This window comes from Chaetodon trifascialis, chromosome 15 (genome assembly GCF_039877785.1).
Source record: "Chaetodon trifascialis isolate fChaTrf1 chromosome 15, fChaTrf1.hap1, whole genome shotgun sequence".
Classification (NCBI taxonomy): domain Eukaryota; kingdom Metazoa; phylum Chordata; class Actinopteri; order Chaetodontiformes; family Chaetodontidae; genus Chaetodon; species Chaetodon trifascialis.
Window position 1 is genome coordinate 20,162,698 of NC_092070.1, and position 20,821 is coordinate 20,183,518.

Here is a 20,821-nt window from a genome sequence, read left to right on the forward strand (position 1 = left end):
TTGTAAATAGGCCGAGTCATTCCTAGCAAGTTCAACAAATTGTTATGTCCAAAAGATGTTTTATTAATAAACTATGACGATGGGTACAAAGGTATATACAAAACAATGCATGTATAGTCTCAAGCAATCGCACGGTGCAGTCGAAAAAAATGTTGTCTACATGTTTTCTCAAAAAAATGAGAAAGAGGGAAGGAGAACAGCGGTTCTACAGTATGTTACAGGTTTACTAACATGGAGAATGAGATGTTATTTTGGTATCTGTGACACAGGCATGTTCAGTCTTACTGTGATGTTATGTGACGATGAAGATGACGATCGTGGCAGAGTGTTGAATGTCTAGAGGGATTCAGAATGCTTGAACGCACCCCAAGCAGAGACGTCACCGGTGATGGTGTACTCTTTCCACAGAGTGATTCTCCCATTTGTAGAGTAGTGTGATATAAGAACAAAAATAATACAGAAAATAGATCTATAATATAATGATATATAAATTTAAAAGCCTACTGATACTGGAGATACTAATTTATCAGTGTGGATGCCATGATATTCTGTGAGAAATGTGTGTGTTTTTCCTGTGAGAAGACAGCAGGCAGTTGAACCTGCCTTCTTTTGTACATAATTTGCTGTGATTGTGTGTCCAATAAAGTGCAGCTCTCTTGTACAGTGGCGACGTCTGATCTTGCTTTGTAATGACCTGCTTATGTCATTTTGTGGACAAAATGCAAACGCAGAAACGGTGGCTAAAAATACGTTTATTTTATAATGTAGTCTTTTTTTTTTTTCATTACTTGATAATGAGCAACACTGCAAATGTAGAGAATACAAGGCCATGAGGCGCCACAGAAATAATACAATTGTTTTGGAGTCAAATTCGTGGACTGTTGCATTAAAAAATATCAGATAGTTCCAACTTAAAATCTATTTACACAGCAAATTCACACTAAAATATTAGAACAATGCAGACTGCCATATGGCTAACTATATATTTTGATATACGGTATATACAGAGCATTTTAAAGCTTGTTCTTTTGTTTGTATGCTTGAGTGTGATTCCAGTTAAATGTGTAAAAACTGCTGGACCAGAAGTGGCTCAAGTGTCCTGGCGCTGCGCTGGCCGTCGACCATCTGTCCGCCTGTATGGCGTGTTCCTCAAATCTGACGCAGAACAACAAGAGGAGCAACGTTCAGCAGTGCGTAAACATCAAACATGCAGCACTCACGCTTAAAATATCTCCATGTGACTCCAGGAAGCGTTACTGTACCTGTGATGATGTCCTCCAGGGCGCCGTCCTTCCCTTCGCGTACCTGCGGCTTCACCTGCCTCTTCTTCAGCTCAGCTATCAGGTCCATCTGGGGCATCTTAGGCATCATAGGCCCCTAGCAAAAGTAAAAAAAAAAATTAAAAATACATGCATTTGATATCAAAGTAAAATCATTAAAAACACAACAATATCTGATACATAATTTCTGACTGAACCTTTAATATCTCACCTTTTGTACCCCAGCCTTGTTGGGCGATGCTGGCTCTTTCACCTCACTGCTTTCAGTCTCCATTTTCTTTTTCTGCTCAATGTCTTGCTGTGCCGTCTGTGCGCCATCAAGGGCAAAAGGATTAACATGCAATGCGACGCTTGTGATGGATAAATGTCAGAAATCTACCACACATCCTCACCTTATAGGCTTTTATAAAACGTCCAAACTGTGGGAAAAACATGGAGGGTTGCGTGGTTTTGGGGTTCTCTCCAAAGTACTCCACCACAGAGCCGTATGCCTCCTGGAGGGAGACAACAACATGAATTGTGTGTCTGAAAGCATGAAATAAGGTGTTGGTCCGAGTTGTGTGTACACTTGCTATTACGTGAGCACTAACCTGTGCTGTCTTGCTGTCTTTGATCAATGATTCCAGCTGCTCACTGTTGGCTTTGATGAATTCCTTCAACACCGGGCTGTCATCCTGCACCAGGAATTCCTTCTTGGTCATTTCCATTCCTCGTTCTAATGAGCGGATGTCCTGAAGAATGCCGTCCAGTGATACTGGCAAAGAAACAGAACTGAGTTTTAATACCACTCCGAATTTAAATCACAAGCTGCATCACTGGACAGCCTGACTCTTTGTGTGGATGTACCGAGGGCTGCCTTGTCTATAAAGTGTAGCTCAGTGTGGAAGTTGACCAAGTCTGGGTATTTTTCCTGGATGATATTGGTGATGAAGTGAAGTAGCGTCTGCGATCGATCAGTTGACTTGGTCTCCAACAGCTGAAGAGTAAAGAGTAAAGTGGATATTTGGAAGAATATGTAATTTATTCTTTCAAAGTTACATAATCGCGCTTTAAATGTACAACCAAAGCCTACTTACAAGATCCAGACTCTGCAGCCGAAAACCGTAGGCTGCGCCCCTCTTACTGCTGTTCATGTAGTTGCCAAAGGCGAGAACAATCTGAAGGGAACACATGAGACGATGCAGTATCACAAATTTGAAAGCTACATCAAGCGCTGCATCAGTCGTATTCTCCTTACTTACTTCTAAGATCTTTTTCAGCTTGGTTGAAGACTTGATGGACATGGATGCAGCAATGATGGAGTTCAGTTGCTGTGGATGCAGTAAAAATAAAATCAGCACACCTGGTTCAGAGTTTAAGTCCAAGTTATGACGCATTTGAGAAACTGACCGGCTGCAGGCGTTTGACGGTGTCCGGGAAGTTGCCCATGAACGTGAGAGTGTTGATTCGCTGTCCCAGACGAGGAATCTTCCCGAAGCGTAACATAAATTGGTCCTCGTTGGTCAGCTCCTCCAGCGGGCGGCCATCCTTCTCATAGTTAACCAGCAGCTTCTTCTCAAAATCTGATGGTATGAAGTGCTCAAGTAGTTCCAGGAAGTCTATGGACAAAGACTTCTGGTCGTACCTGTAGGAAAGAGTCACACCAGTTAGCATACAAGAGAGAGAACAGAGGATAGCTCAAAAAATGTCAACAATGCAACAGATTTTCCATGAAGCGCATACGTCTCTATGGCAGTGCAGATGGCAGATGGGTTCATCCCCCCCTTGCGTAAAGTGATGGCCAGATTCTTGGCCTTGTTGGGGTCAATCAAGGACGTCTTGCTCGGGGCCTTCTGGACTGCCTTCTTCTTGATGTTGGACAGGTCTGTTGTAGTACCCTGGGCCCTGGTCTTAAACAGTTCCTCAAACATGTCCATGTTCAGCTCCTGATGTAGACAGAGTCACAATAAAAAAGTCTTTTCAAACTGCAGTTTTCTGACAGGATAAACGGTGGAAGTGAAAAATGGATGATGCGTACCCCTAAGACCTGCTCGTCATCCAGTTCGTTGAAGACCGTGCCTGTCACCTGGTTGGGTTTCAAGGCCTGCCAGTTTAACAACGGCATCCTGAACTTGGTCTGAATGGGCTTTTTGCTCTTAAGCCCTAAAGAAACAGAAAAACACGAGAAATAATAAAACACATAAGACATTTACTGTTGGTCTAAACTCAGGACAGCTTTCACTACTTTTCTTCGTCAACCTCCTTACCAGATTGAGTGTTTGGTGCTCCAGGAGGAGGAGGGGGTCCACCACCACCAGGTGGAGGAGGTGGGCATGGGGGTCCGGCACCAGGTGGAGGAGGAGGAGGTGGTGGACCTCCTCCAAGAGGAGGGGGAGGTGGTGGAGGAGGAGGTGATGGACCTCCTCCAAGATGAGGGGAAGGTGGTGGAGGAGGAGGTGGTGGCACAGCACCACAGCCTCCCGGGGGAGGTGGAGGCGGTGGAGGGGGTGGTGGAGGAGGAGAAGCAACCTCCGCTGGACCACCGGGAGGTGGAGGGGGAGGTGGTGGAGGGGCAGAGGCGGGAAGGCTGGATGGTGGGGGAGCCGAATCATTGGCCGAGTCCAGAGAGCTGGGCTGGGCGGCTGAGGCTGGAGCTTGGATGTATTCAACCACGGTGACGGGCACAACCTGGATGTCCAGACCTCCGGAGGCGCTGCGACCCAGTCGGATCAGCCCCTTCTCCTTCAGCTCCTGGATCTTCTCCTCCAGCTCTGACGACGTCTGAGGGGCGGAGGTGCTCAGACGCTCCCTGTCCTTCTCCCTCTCCCTGTCCAGCTCTCGCTCCCGTTCTCTCTGCTGCAGTGTACTAACCTGGGAACAGGAGTCTCGCAGGCTTTCCTATTGACACAAAGACAGATGTAGAAACGCACATCTCCACGACGAACATATAATTCAGTCTTCAGGTTTTAAAGGAGATATATTCTTAAAAAAGACAAAAGTACAACCAAAGGTGACGGTTATAATATAGTATAGTACAAAATAAAATTGTGACCTTGTGTTGGCCCTGGACGAAACGTTAGAGAATCACCGTTACAATTGCACGTAATTATTACAATTCATCCTCAAGGAAACATGAATGTCTGTACAAAATCTCATGACAATCTATCAAATAGTTGTTGAGATATTGGCATTGGCGTCTCTACAGCCCATGTCGCTAACATGGCTAAAATGCAGATTATTACGCAAGTGCAAATACTCTCATCTTTTTATTTCATATTGAAGTTGATTAGATTTTACTTTCATATTAAGGTTACTAAAATAAAATGAACTGCCACTCTTTTGACCTCATTAAAGCTAATCACTTTGAGAATGTCACACCTTGCTTGGCTGATTAATCTTATTAAACACTGCATATGTCATGGAGCGGCACTTACTTTGAGCAGCTCGGTCTCCTTGGTGGCCTGCATGAGCTGAGTCTCAAGTTCAGATATTCTCTCTGCAGTCCGATTCTCAATTTCCTCAAGCCGGGCATTCAGCTACAACACAGACAGCATCACTTTAGCATCACAACAACAGCCTCTTTCCTCTCACAGAGACTCCTGTTGTCCTTTTTTTGTTTGTCTTTTTGGCTGACCTGTGCGTTGTGATCCTGTAGGTCGTCCACATGCTCCAGCATCCCTCCTCTGTTCTCAGCATCCTCCAGCAGGGCTCCTACATCTAACACATTGTCCAGGTACGCCTGGATCTGCACCTGCAGCTTCTCGCTCTCTGTTAGCTTCAGACGCTAACACAAACACATACAATAATGACATATTATAGAGAGAAATCATAACTTCTAATAAGTATTACATAGAATAATATATTGTTGCATTTTTAAAGTAATACTATACACATGGCATAATAATAATAATAAAAAACTAATTGTTTCATATTCATATAGATTTTTTTACATGGAGAGAGCATTGCTCTTTTATTTATTATGTGTTATAAACAAGTTGTCATCAGCAAAACAGGAAAGGGAATTTGGATGAACATGCAGCAGTCACATCCTACTAAATGAGGAAGAGGATGGGCGATAGGGTTGAGTGACGCCACACGTTACTTCAAACTCATTGAATGACATGCAGAAAATGAGTCTGTGACCCCTTTCACATTTCACAATCAACTACAGCAGCTTTGACTTTTCAGTCTCAATGACGATTGACCTGCAGACACTGCTGGTAAACCCTGGTTTACGCTGACCACTGAGATTCTTATGCACACTCACCTCTAGATACTTGTCCAAAGCAAGGTGAGTGAACTCGTACTGGAGATGAACACGGAAGTTCATGTTCTCCACTGAATGGACCACAATGTTTATGAACTGCATGCAAGCCACCTGGAGACAGACACAATGAGAGTTAAATGTCAAAAATCCCTTGATTTGCCTAGCAGTCATCCATTGTATGTAGGTATTGCATTTGTGGGCTTACCATGAAGTCAATGTTGCTGTCATCATTGATGAAGTACTCCATCAGCTTCTCAAAGCGGTTCTTTTCTCTGCTCACCTGAGGAAAAAATAGAAACCTATCTGAATATGCATTAAAGTTGTTGTCCAAAGGGGGCGTAAGAGGGGCATAAATGCAAAGTAAGTCTTTTCCAGAGACTAGTTGATCTTACACACATGCATGACTCCTACATGTGCTAAAATTATGCCCTCATGCATGCATGTGAGGGGTGGATTGTGTCTGTCATAAGATGAGTAACCAAATAGGGGAAGTCTGGAACAATGGTATGTCTGAACGAGCAACAGGCAAAAGTCAAACAGGAGCATTGTAATGTGGTGAAATTACTAATAAAGAACTCATTTCACCTCTTTGAAGTTGTCAAAAGCAGAGAGAATGATGTCATGTCCTCCTCTGACAAGACACACGGCAGCCAGCAACTCCAACACGAGGGCTTTGGTCCTGTGGCAGCATCGGAGGGGTTAGGTACGGATACAGACGGACAGGTAACACACACACACCGCTCTCACACACACATGCACTCACCTGGGATTCCTGCTGTTGAGACTGAGCGTGATCTCGTTCACACAGCGCGGGTGAGTCATCACCAGGTTAAAACCAGACTGAAAACAAACAAACAAACAACAGCCCATGTGTTAAAAGATGCAGGAAAAGTGTGTTTGATCGGAGAAAAATATAGTGCAAAAAACATGAAGCTGAAACAGCAGTGGGAAAGGGCGAATTATGTCAACTCACAGGCAAAAAATAAATAAAATAATAAAATAAATGTAAAAAATGTGCACATTTTTACTGACAGGCTGCTTTTGCACCATAATGGAAGCAGAGTATGTTGAAGCTCTACCTGGTAGTTCATGATGGCTCGCAGGCACATGATGCACACATGCACATCATCTCTCTGGTTGGAGGAATGGGACTTCCTGTGCATCTTGTTCCCCAGAGTGGAGCTTATTCTGTAGAGGGATGAGAAATCGTATGGCCCCATAAATAAACGCTTAAAGAAAAGAGAAGCTACTGTGTGTGCAAATGGTTTGAAGTTGACGCCCAGAGCACAGTTAGATGTTAGCCGATCATAACAAATAGAGCCGCTTCCAGCACTGTTTTGGATGTGGACTGTCTGTCTGACAGCTGAAATGTGGCATCAGGTGGAAAGAAAAATGGAGAATAAAATAGTCAACAAATGAGCAAAGGGTAGGAGAGGATGAGGGTGTGAGAAATTGAGTTGATTGTCATCTCAGTTTCAAGAGGAGCTGCTGTCTACCAATGAGATGGCCATGACATTTAGTCAGAGGGCAAACAAAAACAGTGCTATCAAGACTATTTGTGTCATATTTTACAAAGATAAAAAAAATCCCATGCAGTTTGTTTGTTACTTGGACCTAAATATGTAAAATGTAAAAACAACAACAAAAAAAAAGCGATTTGCAGACAGAAACATATGAGGTTCAGTTTGACACAGTTCAGCAAAATGCCATGGCATCTGGTCGCCTCTGTGGCACGACAGCACGCCACCAGCACGCCACTTCTCCCCCACATGATCCTACTTTCTAACTATATGTGCTCCTGTACACACACACACACACACATATATATGTATATATATACACACACACACACACACACACACACACACACACACACACACACACACACACACACACACACACACACACACACACATATATATGTATATATACACACACACACACACACACACACACACACATATATATGTATATATACACACACACATATATATATATATATATACTGACTTAAGTGTCAGAACGTCTGTGTTTCTCATGCATGCTGTACCACAGTGAGCCTTCGTGTGGAGCTTCTTACCTTACAGTCAAAGCACGAGCAGCTCTGGTCATCCCATGTGAGTGGGAGCTGCTGGAGCTCTTGGTCAAGTCTTCCATCGACCTCTCTGCTGGTTTTCCTCTTTCCGACAGGGTGCCACCATTTTCAAAGCTCTCCACTTCAAACCTGAAGAGTTTAAACACAATAAACATGCAGGGTGATAAACAAATTCACTGTAAGAGCATCACAAGGGAGTGTTCACACCCTGCTGGTACTCACGAGGCGTCGCTTTGCGCGTGGGACAGGTACTCCACCAGGATATCCAAACCTTTGTTCTGCTCATTGAGAAAGTCTTGGGCCCATCTACAAGAAATAAAGACTCATACAATTAGAGAAATGTTTTTTTTATTACTATTATATATCACATATTCTGCACTCAGATAACACAAACAAAACTATGTGACTTTTGAAGGAAAAAAAACAGTCTTGCCCTCATGAACGAAATGTTGAACTGAAGGGTTTGTCTGTTTAAACCTTGCTTAGTCTGATGCAGTAGCTTATGGTGGCTAATGCTAGCAGACTGTAGATAGTTATTGCTGTGTGACTGTCTGACGGGTTGCTGACTTTATGTTCAACTGTTACACTTCATTTTCACTTTAACAATGATCTTGACGTTCAGTAAAAGCAAACTCAACCTGAAACCGAGTCATAATAATGACAATAATAGTTGGAAATGTCATTTCTTTGGCATTTGTCTTAAATGTACCCTGTTGAGTTTCGACCACTAGTAGCACCACGGAGCAGAAAACTCAAATTAGGAACCTTTAAATAATGCTTTATGTATATTTAAAGTGCTTTTACAGACAGGATGAGCTAAAATACAGCAAAATATAGAAAAAGTCAAAATGTAAAAGAATAACATGAAAAACACTGAAATTTCCAAAAAGACTAAAATATAAATAAAAGTTTATAAAATAAAAGTTATCAAAGGGCTCATCAAAAACTACAGAAAATCACATTAAACAGCAGATAATGAAGCGAGACCCAGCCCAACTCAACAAGCTCACCCAATGTGATTGGTGCGCAGGGATATCTCCAAATCTTTAAGGACCTGGGTGGCCTCTTGGATCCGTTTCTTCAGCTAAAGAAGCACAAGAGGTGAGAATCAAGACGTGATTGCGCAGACAGAAACTTACAGACGAGTCAGATAAGAAAGGAAAGCGACGCTCAACACTGACCCTGCGAGACACCCCTCCCTGATCCTGGTAGAAGCTCTTGATCTTGGTCAGGTAAATGGACGGGGGGCTCTTCACTTGGAAACGCTCCTGGGGACAGTTATTCAGTAATGTAGCCTCTGTTTGACTTAATTTTATCAACAGAAGACTGGACTGGAGACACATTTACCAGCACACAACATGTGACGCTGTGCTAGTAAACACAACAGAAACAAACCGCCCTCTGTTGCCATGCTAACGCCTTCATCGGTTACAACCACAGAAACTGTGCTGCAACGTTTCGCACTGCACTCAGCTCTTCACCACACATCCATTTTGGGTGTTTATGTACTTTGTGTCAACCCGGTCCAAGGGAGGGCACCGGTGCAAAAATCCTGCTCAGTTTCATGATGCTAGATGAGGTTTAATTCAGAAACCAGCTCATCACCCAAAAAATAAATAATCTTACCTGATCACAGACTAATTCCCACTTCTTTTCATTGTCATACTGACTCAACAGCTTCAGTTTATCTGGAGGTAAGTTCATGTGGCTCTGAAAGAGAGATCAAAAGAGAGAGAAGGCGTTTCAATCTAAAAAAATGTGAATTAATTTTACATGCAAGAGTGGGTAGAAAGAAACCACCGTTTCATATCAGTCAGTCCAGAATCTTCCTGTTGGGCACTTCATCTTAACGCCTCCAGCGTCATTTCTTTATGTTTCCTGCTTTTGCAACAATATTCAAATCTCCCAAACCACATATTTGTAGCTTCCATGTAAAGCAGAAAGGTGTTGACTACCTGCCGGAAGCAAAGATGACTCAGTGTTTACATGCATGTGTCGATGGCCGTCAGGAGGAAGCTTGTACGTCAGAAGAGAAATATTTTTGGTTACAGCACAGAAGTTATTCTGCGAACCTTCAAGCCTCTGTGTGCGATGATGTTTTGTCAAATTTTACACCACAACGCAACCTTTAATGAAGATGAAACTGCGTGTAGAAAATTAAGAAAACCCTCTCTGCTGCTGCTTTTATTTATCTGTCTTTTTGTCACTTTTTAATTTAAATTACACAAAGTTTAAGCACAGACCATAAGTACTGTTTGTGTAGACTTTCTATCAAGATGAGACGTTAAACTTTCTCACACACCTTTCCATCACACACTGTCTATAATCCTCTCAGCTGCATGGAGGATTCTACACAGATCGAATCCCCCCACCTAAACACCCCTCTGCTGCAGGTTGACTCAACTCTCTGAGGAGCTGACATATTTGTGGCCAAAAAGTGCAGTTTCCCTTTGAGTTACCGCCCACGGCCTACAGCGAAATGACTCCTGCTGTAAAGGTTATTCTCCTATTCAAATAATCTAAGAAGTGAATGGTTTAATGAACACTAATTTAAAGTCTCATGAATGATTCACAACTTAATTGGGGAGTTTGTGTGGGACAGAAATCTAAAGGTTATTAAAGATATACAGAAGAATGGTCCTCAATCACTAAAATAAAATAAAAAGCCTTTAATGGCAGAGCTCATGCTCTCCCTTTGGTCACTGACTCAGTGGAATATTACATTCTTCAGCTCTAAGTTTATTTATCTGTACAGCTTTCCTTCAGCCGTGTCACTGGTTATGCACCTGATCTCCAAATCATCTTGGCTGACACTGGGTGTTGATCTTACATTCAAGCAGCCACTTGTAGTTTCTTTGTCACACCTTAGGGGAAAAAAAGAGAAGCAAAAACGGAAATGGCCGCTTCTGGGGAGCCGAAGCCGCATCTTCGGTGGGGAAAGGGAGGGGTCCTGCTGTGGGTTTTATGATACCATGCATACTGAAAAAAGACTTACATAAACACATGTGCACAGTTGCACGAAATTACATGATGCACTGTGAGTGTAAATTCCCTACATTCAGAGAAAATGTGGAAGAAAAAGCGCTTTTCTCGTTTCCCTTTAGAGTCCACGACGCAAACGACTGAAAACATTTTGCCGAAAGAAGAAGTGAGGTCATACTTTTCATGCCTGAGAGGGCGTTGGACGCATGAAATGGCACATGGCACCTTTGTTCTGCACAATATGTCACATAGATATTATGAAATACTTAACCCGAAAGCCTCACTCCACTCTGTCTTATCACACATCAACATTTCCATTTGTGGAAGAAGTTTACACAACTTTTGTGAAATAGTCACTCTTGAATTTTAACATAAAGGCAGTGTTTATGTTTACTGTGTACACATCAGCTCCGCTGTCATCACGACTCTCCTTCACAGAGCTTTTTTCCTACTGTTTTAGTCATTTTCAGATAAATTTCATAGGAATATTTGCATGTTACCGTTTCAGATTTATTATTTTTAAGGCATTAGCAGATAAGAATTTAAGCCCTTCAAAGGCTACATTAAACTGGTTTAATGTTAACATCCCAGCGTCTGTTTGCTCATCATTTATACATCCGCAGAGAGCCTGGACACTTGTTGTTCACCTGGAAAAACAAGGATTTAGCTCCATCCCACACCCACAATGTCACACTTAAGTGGAGCATCACAGAAATTTAAAGCTGGGATAGATTTTTTTTTTTTGTTACTACTACTGAGCAGAGAGCATAGCTCTAACCATGGAGTAAATGAAGCCCACTTGGGTGTAAAAATTGAGACAAATGTAAAGGTTGATAAAGTCAGGCTCATTATTGATGCTAATGGAGCTGCTGCAGGCTGCACTGTGCCATCACAGTTAATAGTCTTATTTGTCTTTGGTTCAATTTTACAGCTTTTTTTAATGCTCACTGACATCAGTTAGACCAGCAAAAGAAATACAAGTCAGATGTTGCACTTGAAAAGAATTAGCTTTTTTCTTCCCGTCCACAAGTACGTAGCAAACAGAATCAAAGATTTAAAGTGCTTCAGCATACCTGATACTAAACAATATGTTTTGATATGTTGTTCTTTATGGTGCCTCAAATGCTTAGAGTACTCATCAAAGGGTTTTATGTTTTCCAACTTGTTGTAAGACTGTCGAAAGAATGGTGAAACAGTTACTTTCCGGTCTTATGGTCTCATGTAAATGTGTTGCTCAACTTCCCCTTGAGGCCAGCTGCCCTAGCATGCACTAATCACCCTATTCCGAGTCTGACATTTTCAAATCTAACAGCGAAAGGAGTACGTCGATAACGCTCTTTTTACTGTGAAATCCTTTCTTCGGACAGCGTGGTCGTCGATGACTTCTGCGCAAATCTGATTGCGCAAAATGACAGCCCAAACGACTCTCTGTGCGATAACATTTAAAGCAGATATTTTGTTTGGCTCTCTGTACCCACCAGACAAACGGGTCTCTGGATTTAGATATTCTGAAAGATTGTGAGACTACAAATGAGAAAAGGCTTGCATCATGTGCAGTCTGTGACTTCAAATTGGTTTTGGCGCCATAAATCAGTCACAGAGCATAAATGTTCAAAAGAAGACATTCAGTGTATGGCAACTTTAAATTACAGCTGATAAATTGAATGATGAATGATAAATTGAATGTGGCCTCTGAATCACGTGTGTGTGTGTGCATCATCCCAGCCTTTACATATAGCCCCAACCACAAAACCAAAGCTGCCATGGGTAATACACCAAATGCATAATCTTTGTTTTCATGTGTAGCAAGCGTGTGTGCGTTGTTGTCTCCTGTGCTGCCACTCACCAGCACCACATTGAAGCGCTCCTCCAGCTCCTCCTCTGGAGGCATGGGCAGTTTGGGGGGAGCCGGCTGCTTCTTCTGCAAGGTTGGAGTGGGGTCACTCATTCCAGAAGCTGCTCCAACTGAGTTCCTGGCCTCCCGGCCCTCACTCGGCTCCTGCTCCAAGCCTCCTGCAGCCGCATTCCCCATAACTAATCTCCACAAGTAATCCAGCTTTACGCAAACTCTTTCTCCTGAGAAATCAGTGTATTCCAAAACAGAGTGACAAAATATGATCACTCCAAATGACAGGAACAAGCAGGCCTAAATCAAACCGAGTCTTTGGGCCTTCATGTAGAAGAACATCAAGCCTCTGGTCTATTCCATCCGTCTTGGTCCTGAGGACAGGGTGGATGATGAAAGAAGGAAATTTATCCTCATGTCTGTCCTCTCATCAATGTATCCCTCTCTGTCCACAAGTATCTTGGAGAATAAGGTTATAAGCCTCGTAGGGGCCTCCTAGGCTTGAAGAAAAGAGCCACCTAAGTGTCGCTCACTATTCTCTGTACTAACTGATAACCCCTCTGGTAAGTACAGAGATCTGTGTGTGAGAGGAAGGAGAAGGGAGTGTGACACACTCGGTAACGCAGACTGAAACCACAGCAGCACAAAAGCAGAAGAGTAACTTCCTGTGCATGACAGCAACAGAACCTGGGGTGGAGGACAGGGTGGAAGATAAACATGGTAACTGTTAGGCGTACCTTGTACGCATTACGTGAATGATTATTAAGATAAGGTTGCACAGGAATGAAAGAAAGCAGAAAGAGTGTCCAAGGTTAAGGAAGCACCCAAACTAATCAGGTGCAGATGTAAAATAAACCAAGAAGCAAAGGAAACTTTCTCCAACTTTACCATGAATTCACTGTCACTACACTCGAGACGTTCATGCTGTTGCATGGCCCTTGAGTAACATTTGTTTTGGTTATTTCTCGCAACATGAGGCCATACTGATGTGGCAGTCAGGTAAGAGTTAGCCAAGTCCTGAGTGACAAGATAGCGATGATCGACGATTGTCCAACAGCGCCCCTCCGTGTTTAGAGTCATCTACTGCATGTGAGGTTGCCGCATTTTTGTATCCTCGGAAATTTTAGAACATACAGATCCATTTGACATTCAAGATGTTTGCAGTTGCAGTGGATATTAATTGACCCTGAAGCAAAGGAGAGACAGATTAATAGTAACTAATGCTAACTTTTAATTTAAATTCTTCCATGGGTGTTTGATGCACGAATTCGTTCATACGGGGAATGATTATGAAGTTAGCAGCGGACACAAGTTATCGAATCAAAGGTTCAAGAATAATCATAGCTTTTATACCTAATACATCTGCGTCGACAAGCAGTCTTTAATAATTTGTATTTGGATGTTTGAAAGAATGAGTTGACTTTTCCGAAGCCTTTTTAAGAAGAAGAAGAAATTTACGGTGACCACGCGAATGCAGCATGGGTAACGTTAGTAGTTATTTTGCATTCCAAAATGACGGACCCGACAACGTCGCCAGAGGACCACTGGAAAGTAAGTAACTGATGTTAGTTTATCTCAACTTTTTTGCTGAATTGACTCACACGTCTGCCACGTGTCAGCAGTGATACGCGGCAAACACTGTTTTGCCTAAAAGTTGAAGTTTTGCAAATTCTATGGGGAAGCAGGTCTTTGTTAGCTTGGCAGCTAACGTTAGCTAGGTGACGTTTGCTAACGCCATAAAGCTATAACGTTAGCGGTTAGCTTGTTAAGTAAACAAGAGGGCAACTTGTGTTCCTTTTGTAGAATTAATATGTGCTTAAAATAGATTTGCACCCACTTGAAATTACAGCGTCATGCAGTGTGAAAGTGAGGTGCAGACTTGTTGAAGAATTAAATTTATTTCAACACCTGAATGTTGCGGTAACTCTACCATTAGTAAGCTTGCAAATTCATTGTTATTTGCAGCCCCACCACAACACTGGTCTAACCTCAGACAATAGTCCGGTTTTAACCAGGAAATTACTTGGTCCACTTTCTCTTATCAGAAGTATTGACCGAAGCCTTGTTCAGGACGGCGTATAATCATTAGTCAAACTTAGCTAAGGATGAATGTCGTATCTGATGATAATCTAAGTGCCAATGTAGAAAAAGCAGCTATTTCTCACTTAGCTGTTGTCGTGGTAATTAACACGTTTGTGATGTGATGTCTTTAAAACGAGATCATGTCAGGGACCCCTTAATAAAGCTGTTGACAAACTTACAAACATATGAAACTCTTGTGGTGGACAGCCTCTGATATTAGGTTTTAGTAAGGGATCCTCTTTTAATAAGATTCTGTTTCCGGAAGAGATCGTGAAACCTTAGAAAAGACATTGCCAAACACTGTAAACGTTCAAGATTTAGTGTTGAAAATGAACATGGTTTTCTGTGATTTGTGCTCAGGAATCATTCAGAAAAATTGGACCCGATTTAGGGAACCACAAATTAAGGAAACCATTGTGTTGTTGTGTCCTAGATCAAACAATGGTTCTGGGATTGAGGTCGTAATTTGGTGCAGCTCTTTACCCTCCTGCATGCTTAAATTTGACAAATCAGGGCAATGCTCAGTGGGGGTTTTGACGGTCTTTCAGGCAGGCTAGCTATTGGTCTATTGTCAGTGTATTTTTGGGAGCATTTTGCCCTTGCTGTTCCAGCCTCTAAGCCTCTATTTTCTCCCTTGTCCATCTTCTGTTGTCTGGTGATGGCTCGGCAGACAGACGGTGCTTTCAGTGACAGTGGCTTTGACCCCAGTGAGTATTCAGTCATTTCATATCCTGTTGTTGTCATATCATTTCATATTTAGGCATTGTGATGGTGACCTTGTGTTTCTGGTCTCTGAAATGTGCATGTCAGTCTGTTTCTGGCCTCACTTTGAAAGATCTTTGACGTCAGCTGTCTTGCTCTGTAGGTTTCTTTGCTGAATCTGCCAGAAAGGGTTCAGTTGTGTCCAGGGCCAACAGCATCGGCTCGACAAGTGCCTCTTCAGTACCAAATACAGGTATTGGGTTTGTAACAGAGCGGATCTGACATTGTTGACAGTTTGAAGAGAGAATTTGTGCCACATTTGGACTGTGACGTGAATGTTTGCTTCATTGACTGTGTCTCACTTTGAATGACTCATTCCCTGTAATACAGATTGTAGTCTAAATTTTGTCAGTACTGTAAAATTGCATTTCTAATAATAAAAGACCTCTCATTCAAAGTAGAAGCACATTGTTAAGCTGAGGCAGAGCCTGCTTTCCTTTATTTTACTTCCTGCTTCTTCGGAAATCGCAAACTCTTCTTGCTACTTAGATCACAGGGCGCATAGTTTGAATGGGATATAAAAGGACAGCAATTTTAGAGAGCTTTACAATCCAGTTAGAGGAGTATATACTGTATAATTATACGTTTAATAAAATGCAGTGTGTGCAGAACAGTGTTCCAGCTTTATGGCTTTTGTTCAGACTGTCAGCAGGGTTTTATCAGTTGCCTCTGTTGAATAATGTCTTGCATAGTCAAATTTAAAGTGCATTACAGTGATCGAGAGAATTTGATTGAAGCATGAATCAGCTTCTCTGAACCCTGTTGAGAACAAAAATGATCCAACATTAGCTAAATTTCTGTGAAAGGAAAAAAACAAAACAGAACTCAAGACAGAAAAAGACTCAGGATTTATGCCAGGATTATACATTGTGAGTAAATCTATAAATTCATAATTTGTCAGGCAAACTAAAGTCTAAATCCAGTCTGAGAAAAATCCTGTTTTGTTACACTGTTAAGTCTTACTTAACAAAATAATTCATAGTGCATTTGTCAGTATTCCAGCTGGCATGTTTCTTCTTAATGTAAGTGTTAACACATTCTTGAATAGATGATGAAGACAGCGACTACAGACACGAGACGTCATATAAAGACTCGTATAAAGATCGACGGAGACAAGCGCACACACAGGCCGAGCAGAAGCGTAGAGATGCTATCAAGGTAAGGCTGTGACTTTCTGCAGATACATCACACGCAACCTTCAATTTTCATTTGCTCAGTAATCATTATTGACTTGTTTTTCTTACTTTAGAAAGGCTATGATGACCTCCAGTCCATAGTGCCAACCTGCCAGCAGCAGTCTGAATTTGCAGTTGGAGCACAGAAGATCAGCAAGGCTACAGTACTCCAGAAAAGTAAGACGTGATTTTACTGGAAGATGTAGACTTAAATCTGTGCGAAGAAGTCCCTGACTCATGCATTTCTGTGTTTTTGTTTTTGCAGCAATTGACTACATCCATTTTCTTCATAAAGAAAAGAAGAAGCAAGAGGAGGAAGTTTCCGTGCTGAGGAAAGAAGTTATGGCCCTGAAGATCATGAAAACGTGAGATAACCAACTTCCTTAGCCAATCTATTTTTCTCCTTTATTTGCTCAGCAGTCCCACTTACTTACTTACCACTCACTCAGTATATTACTTATTTTTATTACTGTACATTTCATTGTGTTGCATATTTTGTGTTGTATATTTCTTATTTACATATATCTTTAGTATTAATATTCTGTTTCTTAATATTGCCTTTATATTTATTCCTTCTTGTTCTTTCTCTCTTTTTTATTCTAATCTGTAATTCTGTTTTGTGTGGAGCACTGTACAAAAAACAATTTCCCCTCGGGGATCAATAAAGGAATTCTGATTCTGATTCTGATTAATGGCAAACTAAAAACCTCTACTTCAATGTAGATTTTTTAAGAAATGCAAAGAAAACTCTTGAATCAGAAATGCTTTGATTGCTGCCCTTACTCAGCATAAAGTAAATGTCCTAAAATCAGAAAATGGAACAAAATGCCCCCAATTAAAAGCTTTAAATATTGATTGTATTTTTTGTAATGCCACTGAACGATGATTGTCTTTCCTATTAGGAACTATGAGCACATAGTGAAGGCCCACCAGAACAACCCACAGCAGGGAGAGGATCAGGTGTCTGACCAGGTGAAGTTCAACATCTTTCAGAGCATCATGGACTCGCTGTTCCAGTCCTTCAGCAATTCGGTTTCAGTGAGCAGCTTCCAAGAACTCTCCGCCTGTGTCTTCAGCTGGATCGAGGAGCACTGCAAGCCACAGGTAAGAAATACTTGACCCTTGTGGACAGCAGCGTTAAAGATGGTCAGTGTTGCTTTGTTAACGCTGGGGTAATTAGAGTTTGTGTGCTTCTTCTGTTCTTTCCCAGACGCTGAGGGAGTTTGTTGTTGGGGTGCTCCGACAGCTCAATGGTCAGCTTTATTGACTGAAACCTCCAAACTGAACTCCCAGAAATTGACTTTGGGCTTGCTCTGGCTTCTCAGGGTGGAGTAAAAACTCCAGTCAGCCTCAGGCCTTCTACAGTATTTACAAACACTTCAGCTCATCAGCGACTTCTTGGCTGCAGTTGGATTACTTCAACCCACACGGAGGGCAGAGGTGAAAAGTTGTATTGGATTGAGCATAGTGCTGGGCGGTATGACCAAAAATGTAAACCATGGTATTTTTCAAAATTATATATTATAAATTATTCACGTTTTTTTTTTCTTTCATCTGGAAGACAGATGATTTAACACGGGTATGTCCAGGCGCTCATCTGGGCGGAGTACCGTTATCTCGTCCAAGCGTATGGAGAAACTCCTCTGTTGAAAACACTTTTTCAGCCTTTTTTCCGCTTGCTGTTGTTCTTATCTCTCATAAAAGGACGAAATGCAAATAAAACAGTAAAATAACACGTCGGGCTGTTTTGCAGAGTCCTCTGTGAGCGCTCTGCCTATTCATGCGTAAATGTGACAGAGCGGTGAAACTGGCTGCGCAGCAACCCATTGGTCAATTTTGATGATCGACACCTCTATCAACCAGTCAGAGTCAAGAGATTCGATGGCAAATCCACAATAGTAACACCAATGACGATCCAGAAGGAAGTAACCCCAGAGATAGGTTATCGCATGAAGAGCGCTCCCTCCTCTCTAGAAACCCCCTCCTCTTTATGTAAACAAGCAGGACCTTTGTGATTGGTCTCATACTAACGCAGAGTCATTGGAGGAGACATTAGCAGCGTTTTTTAGAGCTGGAATATAACTTTTGACACGTAAGACACGTTATGATTTGGCAAAGTTTTTTCTGCTTCTCTTTGGCTGCTAGCTCGCCAAGTTTCCGTCGCACAGTGAGGAGGCAGACATCCTTGTCATCAGCAGACTCTCTGCTTTCATGTGATACCGGGCTTGTGTGGTTTGCGTGAAGTGGTGAACTGAGCAGACGGTCTGAACTGGACATTGGCTATTTTGGTCTTTTTGTTACATGCGCATATAATTTATTGCTGTATGACTTATGTTTCGTTTGGGTGGCAGTGCTTGGTAGAGGCTTTTAGCTGAGTTTCTCCTCGTCATTCTGGTATGCTAAAAGTTTGGCTTGGTGCTTCCCAGCGTGAGCATTGATCATCTGAACTGCATGCATCTCATGCTGCCCCCCATCCAGGCGGTGCTCGTACAAATTGGGGATTGAAACTTGGCTGAAGTATTTTCTGCTGAGTATTTCATACCTGGGATCCACTGTCTTGATCATCTGCCTGAAGCCTTCTTTTTCTACAGTGTTAAACGGGACCATGTCTTTGGCCAGATGGCTGGTGTTAGAGTTTGTAATCTCGATGCACCGTTTGCTTTTTCTGTCGTAGGGAGCCCCTCTAGTAAAAGCGCCTTGAAGTGACATTTGGCTCGATTTTTTTTTTTTTTTTTTTTTTGTAAACCAGAAAAAAAAAAAAAACAACAGACACGGCTCCTCTTTTTGGCACAAGTTCTTCTGCGTCATCATGTTCTACTAGTTCTGCAGCTTCGATTTAGGATCTTTCAATGTCTGTCCCATCCATCTTCTCTGTAACAAAACACCAGAGCACTACAGTTTACCCTCACCACACCTCGCACCATGCGTGTTTAGAAGCGCAACATTGAAAACGGCCCCGTTTGAAAGAGTGTGGCGCGCTGCGAATGTCGTGTAATCACATACACCGGTGTGGCGGTTTATTAAAAATTCATATAGCAAAATTATGAACTGGCATACCGCCCAGCCCTAATTGAGCAGATGCATGTTTAAGAAGGATCACTCTGATAATTTTGAGCCTCTGCTGTAGAGATTTCTTACTGTTGTTCTGCTAAGAAATACAGGGGGAACACAAAAGCTAAGAAGTCAAAATAAGAGTTTGCAAATGAATGTACTTGTGGTCTCTGTTTGCAGTAACTGTCGCCCCTGTAGAGATAAATCAAAGCCAGGACTCCTCTTACAGATCGAGTTTATTATTACTCCTGCAACTTAACAGAAACGGAGAAGAGAAAGCACAGTGATGGAAAAACACTTGAGCACACACCTCCCCCTCCGTGACGTCAGGCATAACTTCGCAGCCTAATGCTGATCCAAAGGGCTCGGCTCAGCTTCAGTGCACAAACACTGTGAGTCAGCCATGCCACTCCTGAACCACAGCAGACAAGGACAGTACTGCAGGGTGACCCCCCCCCAGGAGAAAGCTCTGTGGTGCTTCAGTGTTTTATCTCTGATTAAAACAAACTTTTCTACCTGTAGTGGGACAAAATGTTTCCTTTAATGCAGCTGTAGGTGTTTGCTGAAATCCCACGGGTGACAGGTGTGCAGTACAGACAGCATAAAGGTGTAAGAGTTATGATTGACTGTTTAGTTCGACTTTGACAATAATTACATTGTGTTAAATGTTAAATACAGGCAGTTATACATGTTGTGTTTATTTGGAGATGTTAAAAGCAAAGTGTTGTGATGAACCTTTCAGGTTGCAGTTTAGTCTTTAAATTAAATGAGTCACTGTACCCCCAGCATGCACAGGTTCCTGCTGAGACCCACATGCACGGGGAGATTTGTTTTTTTTATACTTTGATTTATAACCAAATGATAAAATGCAAATTTTTATGCTGACTTGTGACAGTTTTGTTCCCAGTATCCGAGCAGGTCAGATCTGTCAAACACATGGCTAATCTGTCTGATGGCAGAGTTGCTTTACTGTTGTTGCTTTAATCACAGGGAAATGTTGTCTTGTTGCTTCACGTGTTTCCTTTTGATAGTTCTTTTATTAAACCCGTCGACTGTATATCACCATCCAAAGAGTGACGTCAACCTCTGTAAAGAAATATGTTGAATGTGTGTCCTGTTTAATTTCCCCCAAGTGAAATAAAGTGGGTGAGACAACAGCAGAAAAAGACAAATATAGCCGGGCAGTGGTCCCCATCTGTGCAGCTAATGAACCTGTAAAATCTAATGTTTTAAGATACCTGAGAAACAGTTTGCCACTTTTGTTGAAGAAATTGTGTTAGCGTGTCTGCATCAAACAGTACT

The 20,821-nt window shown here is 42.1% G+C and overlaps 2 protein-coding genes across 2 annotated transcripts; one reads left to right on the forward strand and one right to left on the reverse strand.

Moving 5' to 3' along the window:
- Window positions 1-735: 735 nt before the first annotated feature.
- On the reverse strand, window positions 736-13,044 carry fmnl1a (formin-like 1a). The gene is made up of 25 exons (XM_070980944.1): window positions 12,450-13,044; window positions 9,248-9,331; window positions 8,803-8,889; window positions 8,632-8,705; window positions 7,844-7,927; window positions 7,607-7,750; window positions 6,606-6,714; window positions 6,290-6,366; window positions 6,112-6,205; window positions 5,732-5,806; window positions 5,527-5,637; window positions 4,894-5,043; window positions 4,694-4,795; window positions 3,527-4,157; window positions 3,298-3,422; window positions 3,003-3,205; window positions 2,670-2,904; window positions 2,522-2,590; window positions 2,357-2,437; window positions 2,127-2,256; window positions 1,871-2,034; window positions 1,673-1,774; window positions 1,492-1,587; window positions 1,263-1,377; window positions 736-1,155 (listed from the first exon to the last, which is right to left on the reverse strand). The coding sequence occupies exons 1-25, from the start codon at window positions 12,633-12,635 to the stop codon at window positions 1,091-1,093; spliced, it is 3,393 nt and encodes a 1,130-aa protein (XP_070837045.1). The 5' UTR covers window positions 12,636-13,044; the 3' UTR covers window positions 736-1,090.
- A 604-nt stretch (window positions 13,045-13,648) lies between these two features.
- Window positions 13,649-20,695, forward strand: mlx (MAX dimerization protein MLX). The gene is made up of 8 exons (XM_070982083.1): window positions 13,649-14,000; window positions 15,202-15,238; window positions 15,397-15,486; window positions 16,342-16,451; window positions 16,543-16,645; window positions 16,734-16,833; window positions 17,371-17,572; window positions 17,679-20,695. The coding sequence occupies exons 1-8, from the start codon at window positions 13,962-13,964 to the stop codon at window positions 17,733-17,735; spliced, it is 738 nt and encodes a 245-aa protein (XP_070838184.1). The 5' UTR covers window positions 13,649-13,961; the 3' UTR covers window positions 17,736-20,695.
- The last annotated feature ends 126 nt before the right edge of the window (window positions 20,696-20,821 follow it).

Coding starts and splice junctions, on each gene's coding strand:
- fmnl1a (XM_070980944.1), bottom strand. CDS start 12,635: ATGGGGAATGCGGCTGCAGGAGGCTTGGAGCAGGAGCCGAGTGAGGGC. Junction 6,206..6,289: donor CTCAACAGCAGGAATCCCAG/GTGAGTGCATGT, acceptor ATGCTGCCACAG/GACCAAAGCCCTCGTGTTGG. Junction 1,156..1,262: donor CCTGGAGGACATCATCACAG/GTACAGTAACGC, acceptor GTTCTGCGTCAG/ATTTGAGGAACACGCCATAC.
- mlx (XM_070982083.1), top strand. CDS start 13,962: ATGACGGACCCGACAACGTCGCCAGAGGACCACTGGAAA. Junction 14,001..15,201: donor CGCCAGAGGACCACTGGAAA/GTAAGTAACTGA, acceptor ATGGCTCGGCAG/ACAGACGGTGCTTTCAGTGA. Junction 17,573..17,678: donor AGGAGCACTGCAAGCCACAG/GTAAGAAATACT, acceptor GTTCTTTCCCAG/ACGCTGAGGGAGTTTGTTGT.